General features: G+C 44.0%; 1 protein-coding gene across 1 annotated transcript in view; it reads left to right on the plus strand.

The window, feature by feature from the left end:
• The window catches only part of LOC311240195 (E3 ubiquitin-protein ligase rnf213-alpha-like), a 128667-nt gene that overhangs the window by 55085 nt on the left and 49381 nt on the right, over window positions 1-24201 (plus strand). The window contains 16 exon segments of the mRNA XM_084328737.1: window positions 1346-1510; window positions 2923-4192; window positions 5978-6159; window positions 7184-7339; window positions 7437-11033; window positions 12393-12517; window positions 13712-13825; window positions 14450-14574; window positions 14662-14784; window positions 15884-15948; window positions 17227-17380; window positions 19300-19438; window positions 20240-20431; window positions 21832-21962; window positions 23155-23312; window positions 24019-24197. Of these exon segments, the coding sequence (XP_084184863.1) occupies window positions 1346-1510; window positions 2923-4192; window positions 5978-6159; window positions 7184-7339; window positions 7437-11033; window positions 12393-12517; window positions 13712-13825; window positions 14450-14574; window positions 14662-14784; window positions 15884-15948; window positions 17227-17380; window positions 19300-19438; window positions 20240-20431; window positions 21832-21962; window positions 23155-23312; window positions 24019-24197 (6875 nt within the window).

Consider the following 24201-nt stretch of genomic DNA (forward strand, 5'->3'; position numbering starts at 1 on the left):
TTTCTGCAGTTCAGCTGAGACAACAACCTCCCCCACTGAACCAAGCCATTCTGAATTTACTCGGATCTGTGACGTGTAAGAATTCTGATCTGCCACCGCCCGCCCACAATCAACTGTGATATCCCGGGTTAACTCGCCAGCGGTTGAGCGCCAGACACGAGATTTCTCGGGTTTTGGTAGTTTTTTTCTTTTATTCGACATTTTTATTCATTACAGGTTCACGGACCTCGGTGTCATCATAGGAAATCATTCTGAGATCGCCAAAGTGCAATACCGGCCGCATCCTGCTAGGTGGCAGTATCGCCCTTTGAAACCTTATTTCTCACTGTGTGTTACATCTAAACCCCTCCGGGCGCATAATTTAGACGGAGCCAAGTAAATCGCTTCATCCGACCACTTCGAAACGCATCTAGCACACTCAATCCATAAATTGTGCGAAATTATGTCCGGGACCAGATGGACATCAATACTGGAAATCGTGATCAGACAATTGGAATATTCTTTTTGGAATAACCCCTTGATCCTACAATGATTTCATATCGATCCAGCTGATCAGCGTGTGTGGTGTTCAAAACGAATGACGTTACTGGCGATCAAAGCATAAAAAAACGACCCCCCCCCCCCCCCCCCCCCCCCCCCCCCCTTCATGCATTCATGATGAAACATAATACCTATTATATACATTTGATTTGGAAATAGTAGTGCGTGTCCAGGCAGCATGTAGTCTTTTACCAACCACTTTCAGTTTTGACGTTGGTTAAGGTTAGAGTTTGTCTTAGAGCAGGGCGATAGACCACCAGCCCTGATTCCAAACTCTAACCTTAACCAACTTCGAAAGAGTCGCCAAGCTTAACCAGTGATAGAACTAGGCGTTAGCTAGCTAGCAGGCTGTTAGAGACAGAACTAGGCGTAACGCGCCGAGAGAAACGTCAGTGGCCAATCAGATCGCGGAACCCGGACGCGCGTTGGTAAAAGACTACACGCGTCCCAGGCAAGAAACGCCAACGCTTATAGCAGAATTCACGTAGCGCCCTATAACTCAGCTTTTCAGGAATTAGCCCGGATCACTCCTAAACTATACAATATTCACCACGGTATATAACGTGCGAACGTATACATGAAAAAAATTATCTCTTTTTTTTGCATGTTCGACCGAAGAAAGTGACTTGTCAAATGACCATAGTATTGTCTCCATAGCTATAATGTAGATATAGCTCTCCAAACATAGTGACGCACAGTGAAAGTAGGCTATGGACACCTGGCGCATTAGCGACAAGGATAAGGGTAATGGCTGGCGCCCCCAATGTGTTAATGTAAACAACACGTTGTGTGTCTCTCACTCTAGCTGAGCCTCGACACGGCCCTGAAGCTGCAGATTCCGGAGGAGCACGAGGGCGGGCAGGAGATGCGCCGCTACTCTCTGGAGGACATGCGGGATCTACAGAACAAGCTGATGCTGATGTCCGGCAAAGGAGACCAGGGGCAGAACGAGGTGGAGCACTTCGTGGAGGTTTGTCTGACCGCCGTCTTCTGTCAAATTATTAGCAGCAAATGGAAGGAAACGATACGATTAGAGTTATATATAAAGTTCAAGAAGTTTCAATTATTTTTTGTGTGTCACATATGAGGTACATTACATTATAGTGAAATGCTTGGTGCTGTATGAGCCTCCTGAGATTGTGCTTCATAAAACGGCAAATAGACCAAACGATATACAAAATATACAAAAAATAAAATGCAAAAATGTGGTTCAAGTGAGTGCAAACGTGTACGAATAAATAGATAAATAATAGATCTGTATGCCCTAACAAAATATTATATGTTACAAGAAATACGGTCAATAACACTTAGAATCTGAATATATACTATGAGTAAGTAAAGTATACAGTATACACAGGTGCAGTATACATAAGGTGCCCTAACTGGCAGAATCACGCCAATAATCATGTCAATGCTCTCAACTAGGTATGGCCAATTTGGCAATATGGCCAAAATAACATCATATTTTTGTCTTAGTTTTGATGGAATTTAATGGTATTTTACACTATTTAGTTTTCCAGTACAAATTGTAATGTGACATGACATTTTTGACATGATATTATTATGTCTTACTCTGTAATACAATTGTCATTGTGACATTTCATTCAAAATGGTCTGTTTTCTTTTTCAATACTTCTGCAAGGAAACATTTTTGATTAACCAAAAAATATACAGTATATACGTATATATTTTGCAATATGTATATATCGTGGACGACAGTGTGGTAGAAATCTACCTTTGCTTGAATCCATGGCGGTATACCTTCATATACCCCCCAGCCCAGCCATATACCCCCCAGCCCTGCGCTCAACACCTTACCTAAAAGATACCCTGGATCCCCCTTTTCTACCATTTGGAGTCTTAACTGACTGATGGAGACCAAAGTCTTTTGAGCTAATCCAGTATTGAGCAAGCTTGCTTAAAATTTCTTTATTGATTCAAATGACATCAGTAATAAAAGAAAATGTAATAATGTATACATAAACTTAAGAAAGATTTTCAAGACATTGATATTTGAAAATAATAAATATGAATATTTAAAAGGATTATATATATATATGTTTACTACCTTATTATAGAGCAATCTTTTATACTCCAGAGATACATTAATAATGAATTGTTTTCAATGGATTCACACAAGGATTTAATGTCCCAGATCACATCACTGGTGGCCATATTCAAAGTAATTTACTCTCAATAACTGTCAAACAAAATGAATGTGTGCAAAACTCTTTAGAACCTTTGGATGTGCCTGAGATTATGTGCAACATTAATCAGCATAATTTTTTGGTGAAGTGACCCTGTAACAGCTATAACCTTTAACAAATGAACTGTCATACTTGCAGTTGCGAGTAAGGTATAACATTGCATTCATTCTCTTAGGTTTTCTCCGGTGTTCAGAGATTGGCCGAGGCAATCATCGCCTTGTATACCGCTGGGAATCCCCTCTTCAGACACTTGGAAGTTCACATCAACTGTAGCTCAAGCAGCCAGAAACCCAGCATCCTGATGGACTTCAACCTAACCAGTGTAATCAGTGTCATCATCTTGGAGGGAAACGTTGAGGTGCAGCTTCCTGAGTTGTGCAGGAAAATGGAGAAATGTCTGGATTACTGGATGGACTTTGTGGACAAACAGAGATCCCTCCATTACTACCTGAACTACTACACGGCAGAGCAAATTGTCTACCTGTGCAGCAAGCTGTCCCGGCAAAATGTGGATAATTTGGAGGACCAAGTTCTCATGATGCTTTCCTTCGTCAAACCGAACTGTGAGTCCTCAGATTTGAGGCAGGTGTGGCATGCTCTCCAGTACAAAATGCTCAGCACACCACAGGAGATCAATGAGGACATCGACTTCCAGACCTTTGTCGAGGTGCCGGGATGTTCACAGGAAGGCCCAGACGTCACAGGAGAATTGGATTCCCTGCCAAGCCTTATGGAACAAGCAAGTGGTTCCCGAAAATTCGATTTGATGTGGAATTCTTACATGAAAGACATGAAGAACTTCCTTCCTCACATTCTGGACACAAGAAGCCTTGGAAGACTATTGGAAATACTGGCCAACAGAGAAGATGAGCGCGACGATGTCATTTCTCAAGCGAAGGGAACGTGCATTAAAAGAGACCTCCCTAAAGGTTTGGCCGCTGGGAATCCCAACCTTATCGTTTGCCCACACGACGAAGTCCTGACGTCTTGCATCTCCATTTACATGAGCAGTGAACGTGAGCTACTGCCCACCTACGACGAAGTCCTCCTGTGCAGCCCCTCGACGCCTTACGAGCAGGTGGAGTTATTCCTCAGACGCTGCCTCACCACGGGCTACAGAGGACGGAAGATATACACCCTCCTGTACGGCGACCAGCTGACTTACGACGTGAGCTCCAAAGTTGAGACCTTCTTCCAGCGAATGAAACTGCAGAGCAGAAACGACTACAGGCTCGTTATGATCTGCAGTTCGGACAGAGAGCACGCCTACCTTCCCTCGGCCTTCAGCCAGTACAGGCTGCACATGGTGCCTCAGGAGCCTCTGGCACGGATCCAGAAGTACCTCGGGAGACAGTACTCGGTCCCAGCAGATCAAGGCAACGCTGGAGCTGTGTTCAAAGACGGACTGTGTGTGGGAGTTGTGGCCTCCAAGAGGGCTGGTGTTGGTGAGTATACAAATTAAGCTGCTTGGTTGTCAGTGTGTCATAGAATAGACTTTACAATACGGTTACTAGTCTATAAATTGATTGATTGAAAACTTTATTAACAGATTGCAGAATGGGTACAATACAGTACGGCTCAATACACACAATTGTTAAGGGGATGCAGAGTAGACCAGAGAAAGACGTTCGTCTTGTTTACATTAGGGTCCCCCTCCCCCATTTTCAAATCATAATGACATTTATGACATACACAGCATACAGATATATATCATGACATTTATGACATACTTGTACATGACATACAGATATACAATACTGTTACATTTGTGACATACAAGATATGCAAATATACAGTACTGTTGAACAGAGATCCTAACAGAAAATATATACATACGAGGGGGAGGAAACTGTACATTGGGAGGGGGTGGGTGGGAGACGGGGTTTGGACATTTACGGGGGCCAGTTTCGAATCACGGGTCAGGTCCTAAATATATGTCCAAGTTGCTTCTACATTATGAACCCTCTAGACCTCTTAGGTCGTCAGGGACCGGTCTGCTAACTGTTCCTCTAGACTAGGGATGTCCGATATTATCGGCCGATATCGGCATTAAAATGTGATATCGGAATATATCGGTATCTGTTTAAAAAAAAAATATTTACATTTTTTTTTTACATTTCTATAACCTTTATTTACCCAGGCAAGTAAGAACAAATTCTGATTTTATTTATTGTCAAAAGTATGCATAATGTTGTGTTAATTCCACAACAAGAGATTTAATGTTAATTACCTGAAATTATTCCATTTTTGAGTATCTGTTGATATCGGTATCGGAAATTAAGAGTTGGACAATATCGGTATCGGTAAAAAAGCCAATATCGAGCATCTTTACTCTAGACCTCTTAGGTCGTCAGGGCCCGGTCTGCTAACTGTTCCTAGGACCGAAACAAGACATGGTGAAGCCGCATTCTGCTACTGTGCCACACATAGCTGCAATAAACTGCCAGAAGATCTTAGATCTGCCCCAACTCTGCCTATTTTTCAGAATAGGCTAAATACCCGTATGTTTGTTTCTGCTTTTACTGCTGTTAAACCACTGCACTCCTTTTTTGCACTTTACTGCACATTTCTCTTTTCTTTTGTTTGTTTTAATGCACTGAACAAATCTATTTGTGAGAATGTACCACTTTTATACTGTACCCTTCTGTGTTCCTTTTTATATATTTTTTTTATCCCAGAGAATCATAATTTTTTATACTGTGCCTTCTTTTTGTTGGTTTTCCTGTATATCACTTTGGATTGCCTCTGTGTATGAAATGTGCTTTATACTAGGGATGTCCGATATTATCGGCCGATATCGGCATTCAAATGTGATATTGGAAAATATCGGTATCGGTTTAAAGAAAATAAAAATAAAATTTTTACATTTCTATAACCTTTATTTACCCATGCAAGTAAGAACAAATTCTGATTTTATTTATTGTCAAAAGTATGCATAATGTTGTGTTAATTCCACAACAAGAGATATGTAATGTTAATTACCTGAAATTATTCCATTTTTGGGGGGGATCGGTATCGGAAATTAAGAGTTGGACAATATCGGTATATCGGTATCTGTAAAAAAGTCAATATCGAGCATCCCTGCTTTATACATACATTTGACTCGACTTGGCTTGATTTGGTTTGAAATGACAGGGATAATGACCTCTAACCTAATTCATTGAAAATATATATATTTTTAAGCTTGTTGATGATGTATGGCATTATAACAACTGATTTCCACATTCCAGGTAAATCTCTCTACATAAAGAGGCTTTATAAAACACTGAAGCACTCGACCAAAAAGCCGTCGACGGTGAAGTGCATTCGCCTGATTGAACCAAAGGTGGATGAGAGTGTCGTCCTTCAGTCTCTGCTGACCGGCCCCAGGAAGAAGGAGCTGACCATCTTCCACTTTGACGTCACATCATCGGTGATTATATTACGTTTCATGACATGCTTTATTTCTTGTATTGTATAGTTTTGATACTAGTAGTTTAATCACCTGTACATTAGGGCTGCGAAGATTAGTCGACATAATCGACAACGTCGATCATAAAAACTCGTAGACGCAGAATGTTTGCGTTGATTAGTCGTAAAAATAAATAAATAAAAAATTAATACTTTTTTTTTTTTTTATACTTTTTTTTTTTTGCACTACCTATCTTTGTGAAAGTGGCTTCTCAGCTCTGGTCCAGCTGAAGACAAAGCAGAGGAACAGATTGGACATTGAGCATGACCTCAGAGTTGCCTTCAGAGACTCTTGTCAGGAGCAAACAACATCCCCAGTTATCCCATTAGTTCCCTGGGATGTTAAGCTAAGAAGTCTGCTATATATTTTTTTTTAGTTATTTAAACACTTTAATTTGTATTATTTCATTTATTTATCTTGTTATGGGTGATTGTTGTATTGTTCAAATACATTTAGATTTAAAGTGGTTTAAGATCCAAATTCAAATGTTTCATGAGTCATTATTTTTATTTGCTATGGGATCATCATGTTATGTTAAGTTAACTGTTAAGGCAGAGGGACTGGACAACAGGGTGACATTCACAGGTGTGCAGACTTGAGCATGTGAGGTAAAACATGCATTGGAGAAGGAGCCATGCCCACAGGAAGCAGAGATTGAGGGTGTGACAAAAATAATCGTTAGATTAGTCGACTAATCCAATGACAAAAATAATCGTTAGATTAGTCGACTAATCGAAAAAATAATCGACAGATTAGTCGATTACCAAAATAATCATTAGTTGCAGCCCTACTGTACATTGTATATTGCTGTTGCACTTTACTGCTATATTTGCACTCTGGTTGGATGCCAAACTTCTTTTCATTGTACTGTACTTTAGTAAATTAGAATCTAATCTAACGAAAGGATCTATGCTCATACCCTTTGGCTTTGATAAATCATGTATTTGTTTTTCATGAATGTTCTTGTTGATCCTTTATGCAACAGGTAAAGAAAGGCCTTGATGAATTCCTCTTCAAACTGCTGGTTCTGCATTACCTCATGGACTCTGAGGGAAGAGTGTGGAAATGCAGCAACAAGCATCTTTACGTCATTGAGATCTTACAATCGGCTATGAAGTCGCCTGGGAATACTCTGCGAAAGGTAAAGGTTTTCAGAAGTTGTAAGTTGTAGAGTTTCACTATTCGGAACGTAACGCACGTTTTAGGCTGCGTTTCAATCTATTTTCTTTTCTTCACAGACTCCAACTCTGAAGTCCTCCTTCATGGAGGTGTTCCCAACCATTTTCTGCCGCTCACCAAAAGAGGTGCAGATGAGGATCCAAGAAGGTGCCACGACTGTGAACCCAGAAGAACCACTGATGGACCATCAAGAATTCCAGAGCGAAGCCTTCCAAAGACCGTACCAGTATCTCACACGGTTTCATAACCACTGTGATCTGGATACCTTTGCCTACCACGGCGTCGAGGGGTCACCTGTGGAGTGCCTACAGATGCTTCTCTTGTACTGCGGCGTCATGGACCCGTCCTGGGCGGAATTGAGAAATTTTGCGTGGTTCCTAAACCTTCAGCTGAGGGACTGTGAGACGTCGGTCTTTTGCGACTTCACCTTCACCGGGGACACTCTGATGGGATTCAAGCACTTTGTGGTGGACTTCATGATTATGATGGCTAAGGACTTCGCCACCCCATCACTCAGCATCTCTGACCAGTCTCCTGGGAGGCTGTCGATTGACCTGACCGGTGTCCGCGACGAGGACCTGGCCCCCTTCCGGATCAGGAAGAAATGGGAATCGGAGCCACATCCGTACATCTTCTTCAACGATGACCACGTGTCCATGACCTTCATTGGTTTTCATCTCCGGCCTAACGAACAGGGCCTCGTCGACGCCATCGATCCGTCTTCCGGCGCGGTGATAAAGAGAAACGCCATGACGAAACAACTGTACGAGGGCCTGCAGCTACAGCGAGTGCCGTTCAACATCAACTTCGACGAGCTTCCCCGAGCGGACAAAATCGAACGGCTCTGCAACGTCCTGGGAATCCAGTGGCCCCTCGATCCCGACGAGACGTACGAGCTCACCACCGACAACATACTGAAGATGCTGGCGATCCACATGCGCTTCAGGTGCGGCATCCCAGTCATCATCATGGGGGAGACGGGCTGTGGCAAGACTCGGCTCATCAAGTTCCTGTGTGAACTGCGGAGGAGCGGCGTGGCCACTGAGAACATGAAACTGGTCAAGGTGCATGGGGGGACGACTTCTGAAATGGTTTACACCAAGATCAGAGAAGCGGAAGCCATGGCGTTGACCAACACACAAGACTACCAGTTCGACTCGGTCCTATTCTTTGACGAGGCCAACACGACCGAAGCCATCAGCAGCATAAAGGAGGTCCTGTGTGACAAGACGGTCGCAGGGGAGCAGTTGAGTCCCCACTGTGGATTGCAGATCATAGCGGCGTGCAACCCTTACCGAAAGCACACTGACGAGATGATTCAGAGGTTGGAATCGGCCGGCCTTGGATACCGCGTTCGAGCCGAAGACACGGATGAAAAACTCGGGTCCATCCCGCTCCGTCAGTTGGTGTACAGGGTCCAGTCTTTGCCACCCAGCATGATCCCTCTGGTGTGGGACTTTGGACAGTTAAACGACCACACGGAGAAAATGTACATCCAGCAGATTGTGCAAAGAGTCGTCGAGGTCAACAAACTTGGCGCAGAGTACAACAAGTTGATCACGGACGTCCTGTCGACCTCGCAGAGATATATGCGGACGAGGAAAGACGAATGCAGCTTCGTCAGCCTGAGAGACGTCGAACGCTGCATGCAAACCTTCGTGTGGTTCTATAAGAACCACGTCATGCTTTTTGCCGAGCTCGAACGGTTTGCAAGAAATCAAAAAACGAGGAGTGAACGAAAACGGAGAGACCCGGAGGATAGAGACCCTGTGCTGTGGTCTCTCATCATGTCCGTAGGAGTGTGCTACCACGCTTGCCTAGAAAACAAGGATCAATACAGACTGAAAGTCTGCAAAAACTTGCCAGTCATGTACAGCCCACTGAAAGTGATGCAGGAAATCTTGCTCATGCAGGATCTACTTCTGAGCGGCGTGCCCTTGGGGGATACCATCGCAAGAAACGGTGCACTGAAAGAGAACGTCTTCATGATGGTGCTCTGTATTGAGCTGAGGATCCCTCTCTTCTTGGTCGGCAAACCCGGGAGCTCGAAGTCTCTGTCGAAAACCCTGGTGGCGGACGCCATGCAGGGCCAGGCTGCCCACTCTGAGCTTTACAAGAGGCTGAAACAGATCCACTTGGTGTCCTTCCAGTGCAGCCCGCACTCCACGCCGGAAGGCATCATCAACACGTTCAAACAGTGCGGCCGCTTCCAAGAGGGAAAGAATCTGAAGGAGTACATCTCCGTCGTGGTGCTCGATGAGATTGGCCTGGCTGAGGACTCTCCCAAAATGCCACTGAAAACTCTCCATCCACTGCTCGAGGAAGGATGCATCGATGATGAGCCGCTGCCGCACAAGAAGGTCGGATTCATAGGCATCTCCAATTGGGCGTTGGACCCCGCGAAGATGAACAGGGGCATCTTCGTCTCTCGAGGGGACCCCGACGAGAGAGAACTCATCGAGAGTGCCAAAGGCATATGCTCGTCCGACCCGATGATTTTGGAAGAAGTGAGGGGTTTCTTTCAACCCTTCGCCAGAGCTTACCTGGCCATCTGCCGTAAGCAGGGAAAGGGCTTCTTCGGCCTGCGTGACTACTACAGCTTGATAAAGATGATCTTCGCGATGGCCAAGGTTTCCCAGAAGAAGCCCAGTGCGGAGAAGATCGTGGAGGCGGTGTTGAGAAACTTCAGCGGCAGAGATGACGTGGACGCGGTTAGCGTCTTCACCAAACGGCTGCAGATCACACCCAACCTAGAGAGCATCAATGCCATTGAGCTTGTGAGACAAAACATTTCAGCAGTTGGACAGGAGGACGAGTGCCGGTACTTGCTGGTTCTCACAAAGAACTATGTTGCCCTACAGATCTTGCAGCAAACGTTCTTCTCTGAAAGGGGCCAGCCTGAAATCATCTTTGGCTCGAGCTTTCCTAAAGACCAAGAGTACACGCAGATATGCCGCAACATCAACCGAGTGAAGATCTGCATGGAAACCGGTCAAACCGTCGTGCTTCTGAACTTGCAGAACCTCTACGAAAGCCTCTACGACGCTCTCAATCAATACTACGTCTGCCTGGGGGGACAGAAATACGTGGACCTTGGACTTGGAACCCACCGTGTCAAATGCAGGGTCCACAAAGACTTCCGGCTCATCGTCATCGAGGAAAAAGAAGTCGTCTACAAGCAGTTCCCGATACCTCTCATCAACAGGCTGGAGAAACATTACTTGGACATCCACACCGTTCTCAAGACGGAGCAGAAGAGAATTGTGGAGGAGTTGGAACGATGGGTTGTGCTGTTCGTGTCACTCAGCAGCCAACACGTGGCGGCGCCTCAGACGTACGCGTGCCTCCCCCCGGACGTCTTCATCGGGTACCACTCGGACACGTGCGCTTCCGTGGTTCTCCAAGTGATAGAGCGGCAAAGGGAGGACATGGAAACATTGGATCCTGAAAGACGAGTCCTGGAAGAGGCCAAACTCATACTTCTGAACTGTGCCACACCGGACTCTGTGGTGCGGCTCGACTGCACGGGTCTCCCCAGGGTGGAGAGTGAACATCTGGCCAAGGTCTACTTTGAAAATCAGAGTAACAGTTCTTTGGCCGATTTCATCCTTGCCCACACCCATCAGGATGAGCAGTACCGATCCTCCTTCACAGAGGTAACTTTTAAGATAAGATATTCCTTTATTGATCCGCTTGGGGAATTTTTGGCAGCATGGGGGAGGAGGAGGGGAGGTACAAGTTTGGGCATGGTAATAGTAGAAGACATAAATATAGACAATATAATTCTAGTACAGTAGAAAAGTAAAAATAAGCAGTGTAAAGTAAACAATATAATTAACTTAATATACCCATATGAGCAAGTAGGCAGTGTGATCAAGGTGAAGATGAGGGTCTGTATGCCCCATCAGTTATATTATATGTTACAATAAATATGGTTACAATAAACACTAGAATCTAAATATATATATATATATATATATATATATATATATATATATATATATAAGTAAAGTATATAGTAGTATACACAGGTTCAGTCTGTTATTGTCCGTGCAGTTTTAGGTGGGAGTCAGACACACACTGTGATCAGACATTTCTAGTAGTTCTCGAGTTCGGTTAAGTTGCTATTTAACACCGATCTCATTGTTAATTTAATAACTTTATTTATATAGCATCTAGGGCTGTCCCCGACTAAGGATTTGGATAGTCGTCTTTGATTGGCCGAAATTAGCCGATAGTCGAGGAAAAAAATGAAAAAAAAAGTATAATTTTTATTTATTTTATATATATTTTTTTATTCATTCCATTTGGGCTGTGGGGGTGCTTAATGTCTGAAGGAGTCGACGGAAGGCTTCTTGTCCTCTGCAAAAGCATGCAATTGGTCCACTGATGGATACATCTTGATATTTGTCTAGTCTAGTGTGTTCATTAGATGGGTGAAATCCTCTTTCAGTGCATCTGTGCCCGTTTTCTTAGGCAGTTAGCCTCTGGTATGCGTGCCATTAGCGTTAGCCACGCTTCTAGACCTCTTTTCTTTTGGAAAGAATGATAAAAAAAGATATATATATAAATGATTATAATATTATATATATTTTCTGCATTCGACTAAGAGGTTGGCAGTCGACTACGTCTCCTTTCGATCGATTAGTCGACTATTCGACTAATATGGGTCAGCCCTAATAGCATCATTCATACAGATTGCAGCTCAAAGTGCTTTACACACGAAACTAAAACATAATAATAATAATAATAGCTAAATTTGACAGTAAACAATAAGAAAAATTATGTATAACAGTAAAATAATTACCAATAAAATGATAAAAAAGATAATAAAATATTTAAGTAAAAATGATAGAAATAAAGAAAAATAAGACGATAAAATAAAGATAATAATAATTATTTTATTAAAAGCTAGTTTAAAAAGATAAGTTTTGAACAGTTTTATTTTTTAAGTATCTCATCTACAGTATAATCTGCACCTGGCCACCAAGTGTTAATGTTATTCTAATCCCTAGGTGACGACGTTCTCCAGACTCCTGACGGCGTCGGACCTGGGCCCACTGGAGCAGCTGCTGCACAGCGTGGAGCTTCTCTCGCTGCAGCAGTTTGACACGGAACAGTCCTTCCTGAAGAAGATCAGGTGTGTGGATATATTGTATATCTATTTTACTCTTTCTATTCTACTGTATTTTACTCTTTTATAGGGCTGGGCGATATGGCCAAAAATGATATCGCGATTACGATATCGATAACAATATCATATCACTCTATATTCGATATTATCGATATTGTTATAAGTATACATTTTTTTTTATTTTAATTTTTTTATTTAATTTTAAACAACAGATGTATGTTTATTTTGCAGTAATTCTTTGTCGTTGCCGCCATCTTTAGTGTTACATCCCCTCACACTCCAGTTCTCAGGCTGCAGCTGGTTTGAAAGCGAAAGTAAACAGGCTTCTCTGCTGGCTGTGGCTCCAGGGGAGTTGAATGAACAGTTCTGGCTCTGCTAGTTTCTTTTCTATCTTTTGGCGCTTTTTTGGTGGACAAACCACAGCACATGTGCACCGTGACTCGTGACTGGAGTCTAGCTCTGCTAGCACACATACAGTAGCCTACTGTGTACAGACGGTTTCAAACTGTATTTTAAATTAGAAAGCAAACAAAATAAATAAAAAGAGAAAATAAAGAGAAAAATAAATCTCAATTTGGTCACTATTGTCATTTGGACAAGCAAAGCCATTACTTTAAGTTGCAGGCAAGAAAGACAAGTCTGTCCACTGTTGATATTTTTTCCCCCCGATATCGATTATTTAAATATATCGCGATAATTATCGTTATTGTTATATCGCCCAGCCCTACTCTTTTATTACAGGTTCTAAACTGTCAGGTATTGAACTGTGTGGGTATCAGGCAGGAAGAAAGACTGTCAGGTTTTAAAACTGTGTGGGGGACCCAGGCCTGGACCTGCGCCCTGAGGGAGGTTTGAAGGGTCAAAGTGGGTATCAAACAGGAAGGAAGACTGTCGGGTTTTAAACAGTGGATATCATACAGGAAAGAAAGTGGGTAAAGACGGTTTTAAACTGTTAAACAGTAATTCAGAACTATTTTATTGCACTGCACTATTGCACTATTTTACTGTCTATTCTATTTTTTTTTTTATTATTGTCTATTTTAAAACTGCCATAGAATCAATCCTGGTGTGAATAACTGTCTGCACTTTATCTCTTTTTTGCTGCTGTGAAGCACTTTGAGCTGCAATTCTTATATCAAAGGTGCTATACAAATAAAGTTTATTATTATTATCGTAATCAAAGCATTGTTGTCTTTCTAGGCATTTTCTGTCAACTGGATGCGACAACAATAATTCATCTGGCAACAAGGTCCTGATCATTCAGTCGGACTTTGATGAAGCATCTCACAGTGCCAATCTCATCGCATCTGCAAAGTAGGTCAATCTTATGGGAATTAAAATAATATCCTATCTTTAAGGTTGGGTACCGAGTACCGATTCACGCTAGATCAATCTGTACCAATTCGGTACCTTTTCATATTTAGTATAAGAGTGTAATATACTAGACAAGAGGGGGGAGCCTTTTTCACAAATATAATAATATGTTACTGTTCCTTCTCTTGGGTCTTTGGAAAGACCAGACGGGGTCAGAGGAGTTTGATAATATCTTCTGAAGATGGCCAGATAATGTTGATATTTAAACATTTAAAATACATGATCATGTGATTTACTTTGTGAGGTGTGTTACAACAATAAATAACAATGTTCTGAATAAATAACAATGTTGAAATGGAGAAGTTTGGACTTCGTTTTTACAACTGAAATAAAAAAATATATATTACAGAGAGAGTTAAGTACCGGAGAAAGGTACCGTTAAGTACCGGAGAAAGGTACCGTTAAGTACCGGAGAAAGGTACTGTTGGGTACCGATATCGAATTCTAGGAACTGGTACTGGTACCGGTATCTGTTCAAATGTGAACTGTACCCAACCTATACTTATCTCATCTTAAGGCTGTGGAGCGAATGTGGTTTTACTGAGTCACGCTGTTCTTTTTCAGATACTCTGCCATAAACGAAATCAACAAGACGAGACAGGAGGACATGGGAAGCAAGATGTTCGTCTTCTTCATCACCAAACTGCCAAGAATGGAAGGAGGGACGTCCTATGTTGGTTTTCATGGAGGTGAGGTGAACAACGCTACTAGAGCAACATGTTTGTCAATTGATCAATTAGGAATGGTTATTATTTGAGATATCATCTCCCTTACAGGTCCCTGGAGATCGGTCCATATCGACGACCTCCGAAGGTCAAAAGACATCGTGTTGGATATCAAAGCCTTGCGAAACCTGACAATCGGCCAACTTTTTGAGGAGAAGGCTAATCAACCTGAAGGTAAAGATAATTGACAGTTATATCTCTGTTATATTGATTTAAAGGGGTAGTTCACCCTAAATAAAGAAAATAACTATATTTCCCCCCTTATCCGGTGTGCTATCCACATTCTGTGTGATAGTTTTGCTGAGTTTTGGAGATATCTACTGTGGACATGTCGACCATCACTACTGTTGTCATCGCAGGTCTTTTTCTTTATTTACATTTTTTTTAACTTAAATTTGTATTAACATTTATAGACATACAACACTTGGACACTACTTACAATGACATCAATAACGTAACAATATACAAACATGGGCCCCTTGAATTTCTATAATATGGCTGCGTTCCCGCCATCCACCCCTAGAAATAGGGCTCCCCCACATCCCAGGTCCGTCCCACGCGGGGCCGAGCACTCAGCGACACGGGTCCCTTGAATTTAATTGGGCCAGGCTCAGTAGAGGAGCGAGGGGAGGTACCCCCCCCCCCCCCCGAGCCAAGCCCGCTACCTCCCATGTCACCAAGCACCCCACCCCACCAAGCCAAGCCCGCTACCTCCCATGTCACCAAGCACTCCACCTCACCCCACCCCACGCACAACGCCCCCACAACATACAAGACCCCACTCTCACGGGCCAAACCGCGGAAACGGTTGTGAGCAGTTTCATGTAATAATAATAATAATAATAATGGCTTCAATTTATACCGAATTTTCTACCGAACTACACACCCAGTCATTATTATGGGGAGGTGTACTGTGGTATAAAATAGTTCCTACATGAAACTGCTCACAACAAAGTCTGTGGATTACCCTGAGTAACCAGGTCATGATTTCTGGAATATTTCAAATGTATATATCTTTTTGTGTGCTTTGAGCCACAAACCAAGTGCCATTCAGCTCTATTGTATTGGAGTGATGGCAGACATTTATATGGCAGATATCTCCAAGAGTCAGCAAATCACACTGAAACAAACTATGGATGGATAGATAGCACTTCGGTTAAGGGGGGAAATATGTATATTTAAAAAATATATCTAAATAAATACAAACTTTTTGGGTTTGGGAAGCATTTTATCTTCACAATCACAAAGTCACACAAGCTCTTCTTCCGTGCAGCGATGGACGTAGATGACATGTACTCTGAGACGGAGCCGAATGAACTGCAGCTTGAACACCAAACTGTAAGTAAAAAATATTTGAAGGATTACTGTACTCATGAGAGTTACTAAAATAATTGCCCTGTTTATCTCCGCCTTTAGCATGGTAGGAATTTTAGAAAAACGAATTAATATATAAATGATTAAAAGCGGATTTAGCATGTTTCATTTAGTGAAATGATGCTTCAATTTGCTTGTTATAGCTGTCCCTTTTCTATACTTCAAATCCATACAGGGTTAATATTGTCATGATATAGTCGATAACCTCCATTTAATTTGTTAACATTTGATGACAATTTTACCCTTTGCCCCTGTATTTGATTACCGGTAGATTACATTTTATTGTCATTGCGTGGCACACGTAGAGTAAAACTAAATTAAATTGGCATCTAACCAGAGTGAAAAGTAACAGTGAAGTACTCTATCTGTACCGCACGTTTTATACATATTCTATGTCATCGCTCTTGATCTGCCAATTTTGTGCTCATTTTATACCTGTCTTTCTTTTACTGTTGTGAAGCACTTTGAGCTGCAATTGTTGTATGAAAGGTGCTATATACAAATAAAGTGTATTATTATAAGAGAACAGCCTAGAAGGAAAAGGACAAGCGCTTGTTTTTGAAGTCATAATGGCAGCCATATTGTTTTACATATAATGTTCATATCAGTAGCGACGGCACTTTGAGCTGCAATTCTTGTATGAAAGTTTATTATTATTATTATTATTATTATTATTATTATTATTATTATTATTATTATTATTATTATTATTATTATTATTATTATTATTATTATAATCTGCATGTTTTGCTCTATGTATGTTATGTCCTGTACTAGTATATTATGTTATTATATTATTATAAATTGTATTATTATAGTATGTACTATTCTATTTTACTATCTATTTTATTGCACTGCACTATTTTACTCTGTACTTTATCTTTTTTTTTAATGATTATTCTTTCTTTTATAAAACACACAAAACATCAACAGAACATACAAACAGCAAGACAACGGCTCAGACACAACCTTGTCTACTCTATTTAGCTCCTTTATTACTGTCTATGTAAAACAAAATCCATATTATGTGTGATGATCAAACCGCTCCTTTTATTCGTATTTTATGTCTGCACTTCATGCATTGCTTTTGATCTGCCCATTTTAATGCACATTTTATACCCGTATTTTCTTGCTGCTGTGAAGCACTTTGAGCTGCAATTTCTGTATGAAAGGTGCTATATACAAATAAAGTTTATTATTATGGTCATTATCATGCCCACCGGCCTCTCTCTGTGCCCGCAGGGCTGGGACAGCGTGCTGGACACCACAGCACTGGTGCGGAGCTGTGTGCAGAGTGCCGTGGGCACGTTGAGGGACCAGGCTGAGCGCGGGTTCCGCAGCACCAGGAGGGTGGAGATCCTGCTGGCACTGCTCAGCGACAACCAGGCCATACAAGGTAAGAGAGGGGGGCGACAACCAGGCCATACAAGGTACGAGAGGGGGGGACAACCAGGCCATACAAGGTACGAGAGGGGGGCGACAACCAGGCCATACAAGGTACGAGAGGGGGGCGACAACCAGGCCATACAAGGTACGAGAGAGGGCCGACAACCAGGCCATACAAGGTACGAGAGAGGGCCGACAACCAGGCCATACAAGGTACGAGAGGGGGCGACAACCAGGCCATACAAGGTACGAGAGAGGGGCGACAACCAGGCCATACAAGGTACGAGAGAGGGGCGACAACCAGGCCATACAAGGTACGAGAGAGGGGCGACAACCAGGCCATACAAGGTACGAGAGAGGGCCGACAACCAGGCCATACAAGGTACGAGAGGGGGGCGACAACCAGGCCATACAAGGTACGAGAGGGGGGGACGACAACCAGACCATACAAGGTACGAGAGAGGGGGGCGACAACCAGGCCATACAAGGTACGAGAGGGGGGGGGGACAACCAGGCCATACAAGGTACGAGAGGGGCGACAACCAGGCCATACAAGGTACGAGAGAGGGGCGACAACCAGGCCATACAAGGTACGAGAGGGGGGGGCGACAACCAGGCCATACAAGGTACGAGAGGGGGGCGACAACCAGGCCATACAAGGTACGAGAGGGGGGCGACAACCAGGCCATACAAGGTACGAGAGGGGGGGCAACAACCAGGCCATACAAGGTATGAGAGGGGGGGACAACCAGGCCATACAAGGTACGAGAGGGGGGGCGACAACCAGGCCATACAAGGTACGAGAGGGGGGGGCGACAACCAGGCCATACAAGGTACGAGAGGGGGGGCGACAACCAGGCCATACAAGGTACGAGAGGGGGGGGCGACAACCAGGCCATACAAGGTACGAGAGGGGGGGCGACAACCAGGCCATACAAGGTACGAGAGGGGGGGCAACAACCAGGCCATACAAGGTACGAGAGGGGGGGACAACCAGGCCATACAAGGTACGAGAGGGGCGACAACCAGGCCATACAAGGTACGAGAGGGGGGGCAACAACCAGGCCATACAAGGTACGAGAGGGGGGGCGACAACCAGACCATACAAGGTACGAGAGGGGGGGCAACAACCAGGCCATACAAGGTACGAGAGGGGGGGCAACAACCAGGCCATACAAGGTACGAGAGGGGGCGACAACCAGGCCATACAAGGTACAAGAGGGCGCGACAACCAGGCCATACAAGGTACGAGAGGGGGGGCAACAACCAGACCATACAAGGTACGAGAGGGGGGGCGACAACCAGACCATACAAGGTACAGGGGGGGGGGGGGGCAACAACCAGACCATACAAGGTACGAGAGGGGGCAACAACCAGGCCATACAAGGTACGAGAGGGGGGGCGACAACCAGACCATACAAGGTACAGGGGGGGGGGGGGTGACAACCAGGCCATACAAGGTACGAGAGAGGGGGGGGGGGCGACAACCAGGCCATACAAGGTACGAGAGGGGGGGGGGGGGGGGGGCGACAACCAGGCCATACAAGGTACGAGAGAGGGGGGGGGGGGTGACAACCCAGGCCATACAAGGTACAGGGGGGGGGGGGGGTGACAACCAGGCCATACAAGGTACGAGAGAGGGGGGGGGTGACAACCAGGCCATACAAGGTACGAGAGAGGGGGGGGGGGCGACAACCAGGCCATACAAGGTACGAGAGGGGGGGGGGGCGACAACCAGGCCATACAAGGTACGAGAGGGGGGGGGGGGCGACAACCAGGCCATACAAGGTACGGGGGGGGGGGGGGGGGGGGGGGCGACAACCAGGCCATACAAGGTACAGGGGGGGGGGCGATGTAAATGCACCCATTTACCATTTGGGGAAAACAAGCTACTTCACTTTTTCTATTTTAATGTTTCTATTTTAACAGCCGCGTTCCTGAGGACTCTGAAGCGGCGTCTCCACTCCTTGCTGGTGACTCACGACGGCAACAACTTCTCCATGAAGAGCAACTGGGTCATAAAGGAGGCGTCCAACATCGACGCCCTGCAGGAGGGAGGGACCTTCCGGTGAGTTCTCTCCATCGAACCATTACATTAAGATTAAACTGGACTTTTTTGAAGAAGTCTTTATTCATCATAGCACACATCGACAATGTAGTCACGCAGCGACACACACACATGCAATTTTGGGTCGCAGATGAAATGTCCTCTTTGCACTTGACCCGCCATCCCACTGGGACCAATCCAAGTGCTCATGTCCGTCTCCGTCAGGGACGTGACAGCAATCTGTTTGGCATTGGGTTTTTATCTCTTTTTCTGGAGGGGAACCCCTTAATGCGAACCCAGGAACTTCTTCCTGCGAGGCGACAGTGTTAACCACTACACCACCGTGCCGCTGTTACTGGTGAAGCACACGTCAGTTTACCATTCAAGGTTATAAAACGAACCGGCGGCGGGTAGAGAAGCAGGAACGGTGACACCTGTTCACTGCTGATGCCGATGCGAAGCCGTATAAACGTGGAGGATGAGCTGACACTGAGCGTCGGTATTATCGGTTACTTTCACTGAACGGAACGGTATATAAACTCACATTAGTAGCCACTGGACAAATATCAGTGAGATAATCAGTTGACAAGGTTTATGTTGCACATGCCTCTTGGTGTTGAATATGCCCCTGATATGATTTCAATTTATTTTAGCTCAATATCCGAGACGGTGTATACCGTGACCTGTGCTCCCCGCAGAATAAGCCCTTGATGGGCCTCATCTCGGCCTTTATGACCCGCATCCGGAATTTCCCCCGAAGGGATCAACAAATTAGGAATATCTTATCTTATCCATACTAACATGTTCCCGTGGTCATACCAGGCATACCCTGTGGAAGCGTGTCCAGGCTGTCGTCGTCCCCTTCCTGGCCCAGCTGGTGTCCGTCATCGACCGCGACCGGAACCTCGACCTCCTCCTGGACGCCAACTCCGGTGACGCCATCAAGACCCTGTGGCTGGACATCTTCGGGAACGAGAAGCTGCTCGACGTGCCGTACATGACGCCGGGCCGCAAGTAAGTGAGATCCATTCACGGTGTGTGACTGATCTAGGGCTGAGCCCGATTAGTCGAATAGTCGACTAATCGATCGAAAGGAGCCGTAGTCGACTGCCAACCTCTTAGTCCAGGGGTCGGCAACCTGCGGCTCCGAGGCCGCATGCGGCTCTTTAGCCAATCAGCTGCGGCTCCCTGGCCCAAAAAAGAAAAATATTTTTTATTATTATTATTTTTTTTTTGGATATCGATGTCATACTGTGACACTGAAATGAAAAAATATTTCATCAACTAAGATATTTAGTCAACAAAAGGCTTACCTGTATGCCTGATATGTGGTGCGAAATTTGCGAACAACTTACTTTTTATTTTATAGATTTTCCACAAATAAGGGAAGGACTCTAATAGAGCTGCATAGTTCAGGGTTTTATTTCAAAGTAGGTCTACACATGGTAGTCTTTTTTCAAAGTGGACTACTTTTTATTTTATAAATGTTCCACAAATAAGGGAAGGACTCAAATATACCTGAATAGTTCAGGGTTTTATTTCAAAGTCGGTCTACAGACACCAGTGTTTTGTCTCCTCTTGTGTTTTATTTAAAAATAGGTCTACACAGCCAGTATTTTTTCTCCTCTTCATAAGAGTTTGAGGTTTTTCTTTGTTATAACCGGTAAAAACAGCAATAAAAAGTCAAAATTTTTCTTTTTGTTGCTTTATAATCCCAACAAACTGTGTGCTATAAGTATAAAGTATAATAAATCGCAAATTACTTTGGGTATGCAATTGTCAGGCGTTTTATGCTAAATGTGGGGTATGCTTGGGGATACCGTATATAAAACGTTATACACTTATCTTCATTTTAAGGGTAAATAGGTTGTGCGGCTCCCTGAGCATTTTATTTTGTGGGACGGGGGAAAAGTGGCTCATTTGATAGTAAAGGTTGCTGACCCCTGTCTTAGTCGAATGCAAAAAAAAAAATTAATTATCATTTATATTCTTTTTTTATCGTTCGTTCCAAAAGCAAAGAGGCCTAGAAGCGTGGCTAACGCTAATGGCGCGCATACCAGCGAGGCTAACTGCCTTAAGAAAACACTGAAGGCACTGAAAAAGGATTTCAACCATCTAATGAACACACTAGAAGAGTAGACAAATATCAAGATGTATCCATCAGTGGACCAATTGCATGCTTTAGCAGAGGACAAGAAGCCTTCAGTCGACTCCTTCAGACATTAATCACCCCACACAGCCCAAACGGAATACAAAATATCTCTATATATTTATACTTATTTTATTATATATTATTTTTGCATTCAGGGTGGTAGTTGACTATCGGCCAATTTCGGCCAAATCAAAGTCGACTATCCAAATCCTTTTGTATGCTTCTCCTATTCTCATCGTCATCGTATCTCTCCGCGTTACAGTTCTGAGACGAGGACCATCCTGGTGCAGAGCTACATTGCCCCAGGCAACAACACAGGCTGCACCTTGCCTTTCAGCTGGAGAATCAAGGACTTCCTGGACGAACTCTGGGTTCACGCCCTTCAGCACGAAGGTAATTGCTAGTAACACATGTATGGTTTTATATGACTATTCAATAATAATAATAATAATAATGGATTGCATTTATATAGCGCTTTTCTAGACACTCAAATCGCTTTACAATGTAGGGTGGAAATGGCCTCCTTCACCACCACTGGTAGCACACAACCTTGGGCTACGCAGGCTCAATGGCTGCCATACACTGGCACCCGGCACATATCACACTACTACACAATGGCTGAACGGCTCAGGAGACGGGGATTGATATCAGTCAATTAAGGGGAAGGGATGATTAGGTGGCCTTGATGTCAGAGACCTGATTGGGAATTTGGCCAGGAACGTCGGGGGAACCTCCTACTCTTTGCGATAGGCGTCCTGGGTTCTTTAACAACCAAATTCAGTCCGGACCTCGGTTTAGCATCTCATCCGAAGGACGGCCCTCGCAGCTGTACGGTGTCCCTATCACAGGCATTGTTACTGACTAGTCCAGAGGACAGAGTGCCCCCTGCTGGACAACAACACCACTTTCCGACAGCAGCCTTGACCGGGGCTCGAACCGGTGATCTTCCGATCATGAGTCCGGAGCTCTACTCATGTAGCCAATAGGGGTGTAATGGTACCAAAAAAAACACAGTTTGGTACGTACCTCGGTTTTGAAGTCACGGTTCAGTACGATTTCGGTACACAGTGGAGGAAAGTTTGCAGAACGTGGCTTTCCATGTTCCACTCAGGGGTGATGTAGTGTGCAGTTACTGTTAAGTAGGGCTGTCGACTAATATTCTATATTCAAATTAATAATCGTAAAGAAGAACGTGCCAGTAGTAAAAACAACAACAACAACAACCGCACAGCGTGATGGCAGATAATTCAGAACCCAACTTGGTCGCGAAAACAGTGATTTGCACTCTGCGCAGTATAAAAAAACCTTTGCGCAAGTAATATTTTGGGAAGGGGGGGGGGGAACTTGGAGTTTTGAATTAAGTGCCACATGCAAAAAAAAAATACTTCTGCATGTGCGTTCCGTTAGTGGTTAAAGTAACGTTGCATTTGTTCGGTACACACCGTGTACCGAACAAAATGCACCAAATGGTTCGGTGTGAATACGTGTACCGTTACATCCCTACTATTTAATAAATGCATCACGGTTGTGATTCAGAAGCGTCCTTTTCACTCCTGTAACGATGACCTTGTGTGTCCGTCGTTAGGCCAGACCCAAAGCCAGTTTGAAGAGTTCTATTGGAAGACCCCGCTGGGGCAATACATCGCCAAGGCAGACGCGGAGACGCAGACGGAGTTCTTCCAACGGTACCTGCAGGATTTCATCTCCATGACGATGAACGTGACTCGCGAAGGAGACCTTAAGGTAGTTTGTTTTTCTTACACGTCCATCTGTGATCCCTCTTCAGAAGCTCTGTTTCAAAGCCCCGTTCATGAGATGCCATGTGTTTGTTTGTTTGTTTGTTTGTTTGTTTGTTTGTGTGTGTGTCTGTATATATGGTATGCTCATTGATGCTGTCTACTTCTCTAGTTTATGTTTGTGTGTGTATATTGACATTTATATATATATATATAATATATATACAGTATATATATCCATATCTGTCTGAATATACCTGCATTTATAATCCTTATATATGCCTACTTAAACACCTACTTGTTTCCCTATTTTCTTTTTTTTACACCTGCATATAACCCATATAACTCTGTATGATATCATGCACAATAATACTGTATATACCATATATATACATATTTATTCTTCATGTGTGTGTATATATATCATACCTGCACATACATCTATACATATCCCTTACCTACTCTTACTAGTTACACTGCCGGCCAGTATGACTTACTACCATAGTGTCTCTATACCTGTATCACTGTACATATTAATACTACAACTCTGTACATGCATCTGATTAGCACTATTACTCAGTAGTACTAATGTATATATTTTATACCCAGTTTAATCACCTGTACATTGTATATCGCTGTTGCACTTTACTGTAACATTTGCACTTTGGTTGGACGCCAAACTTATTTTCGTTGTACTGTAATCTCTCCTCCAGCTGCTGTGCAGTGCTCTGAACTGCTGCGTCAACGAGCTGCGGTCGTCCCGCGAGGCCGTCGGCGGCGAGGTGACGTCTCTCCCCTGGGTGCACGCCGCCCACCACGAGTTCAAGAGCCGACTGCAGAACCTCTCCAGGATGATCAGCATGGAGCCCCCGGTGGCCCTGCTCCTGCTGAGCAAC

Source organism: Notolepis coatsorum (genome assembly GCF_963971535.1).
Source record: "Notolepis coatsorum genome assembly, chromosome: 14".
Classification (NCBI taxonomy): Eukaryota; Metazoa; Chordata; class Actinopteri; order Aulopiformes; family Paralepididae; genus Notolepis; species Notolepis coatsorum.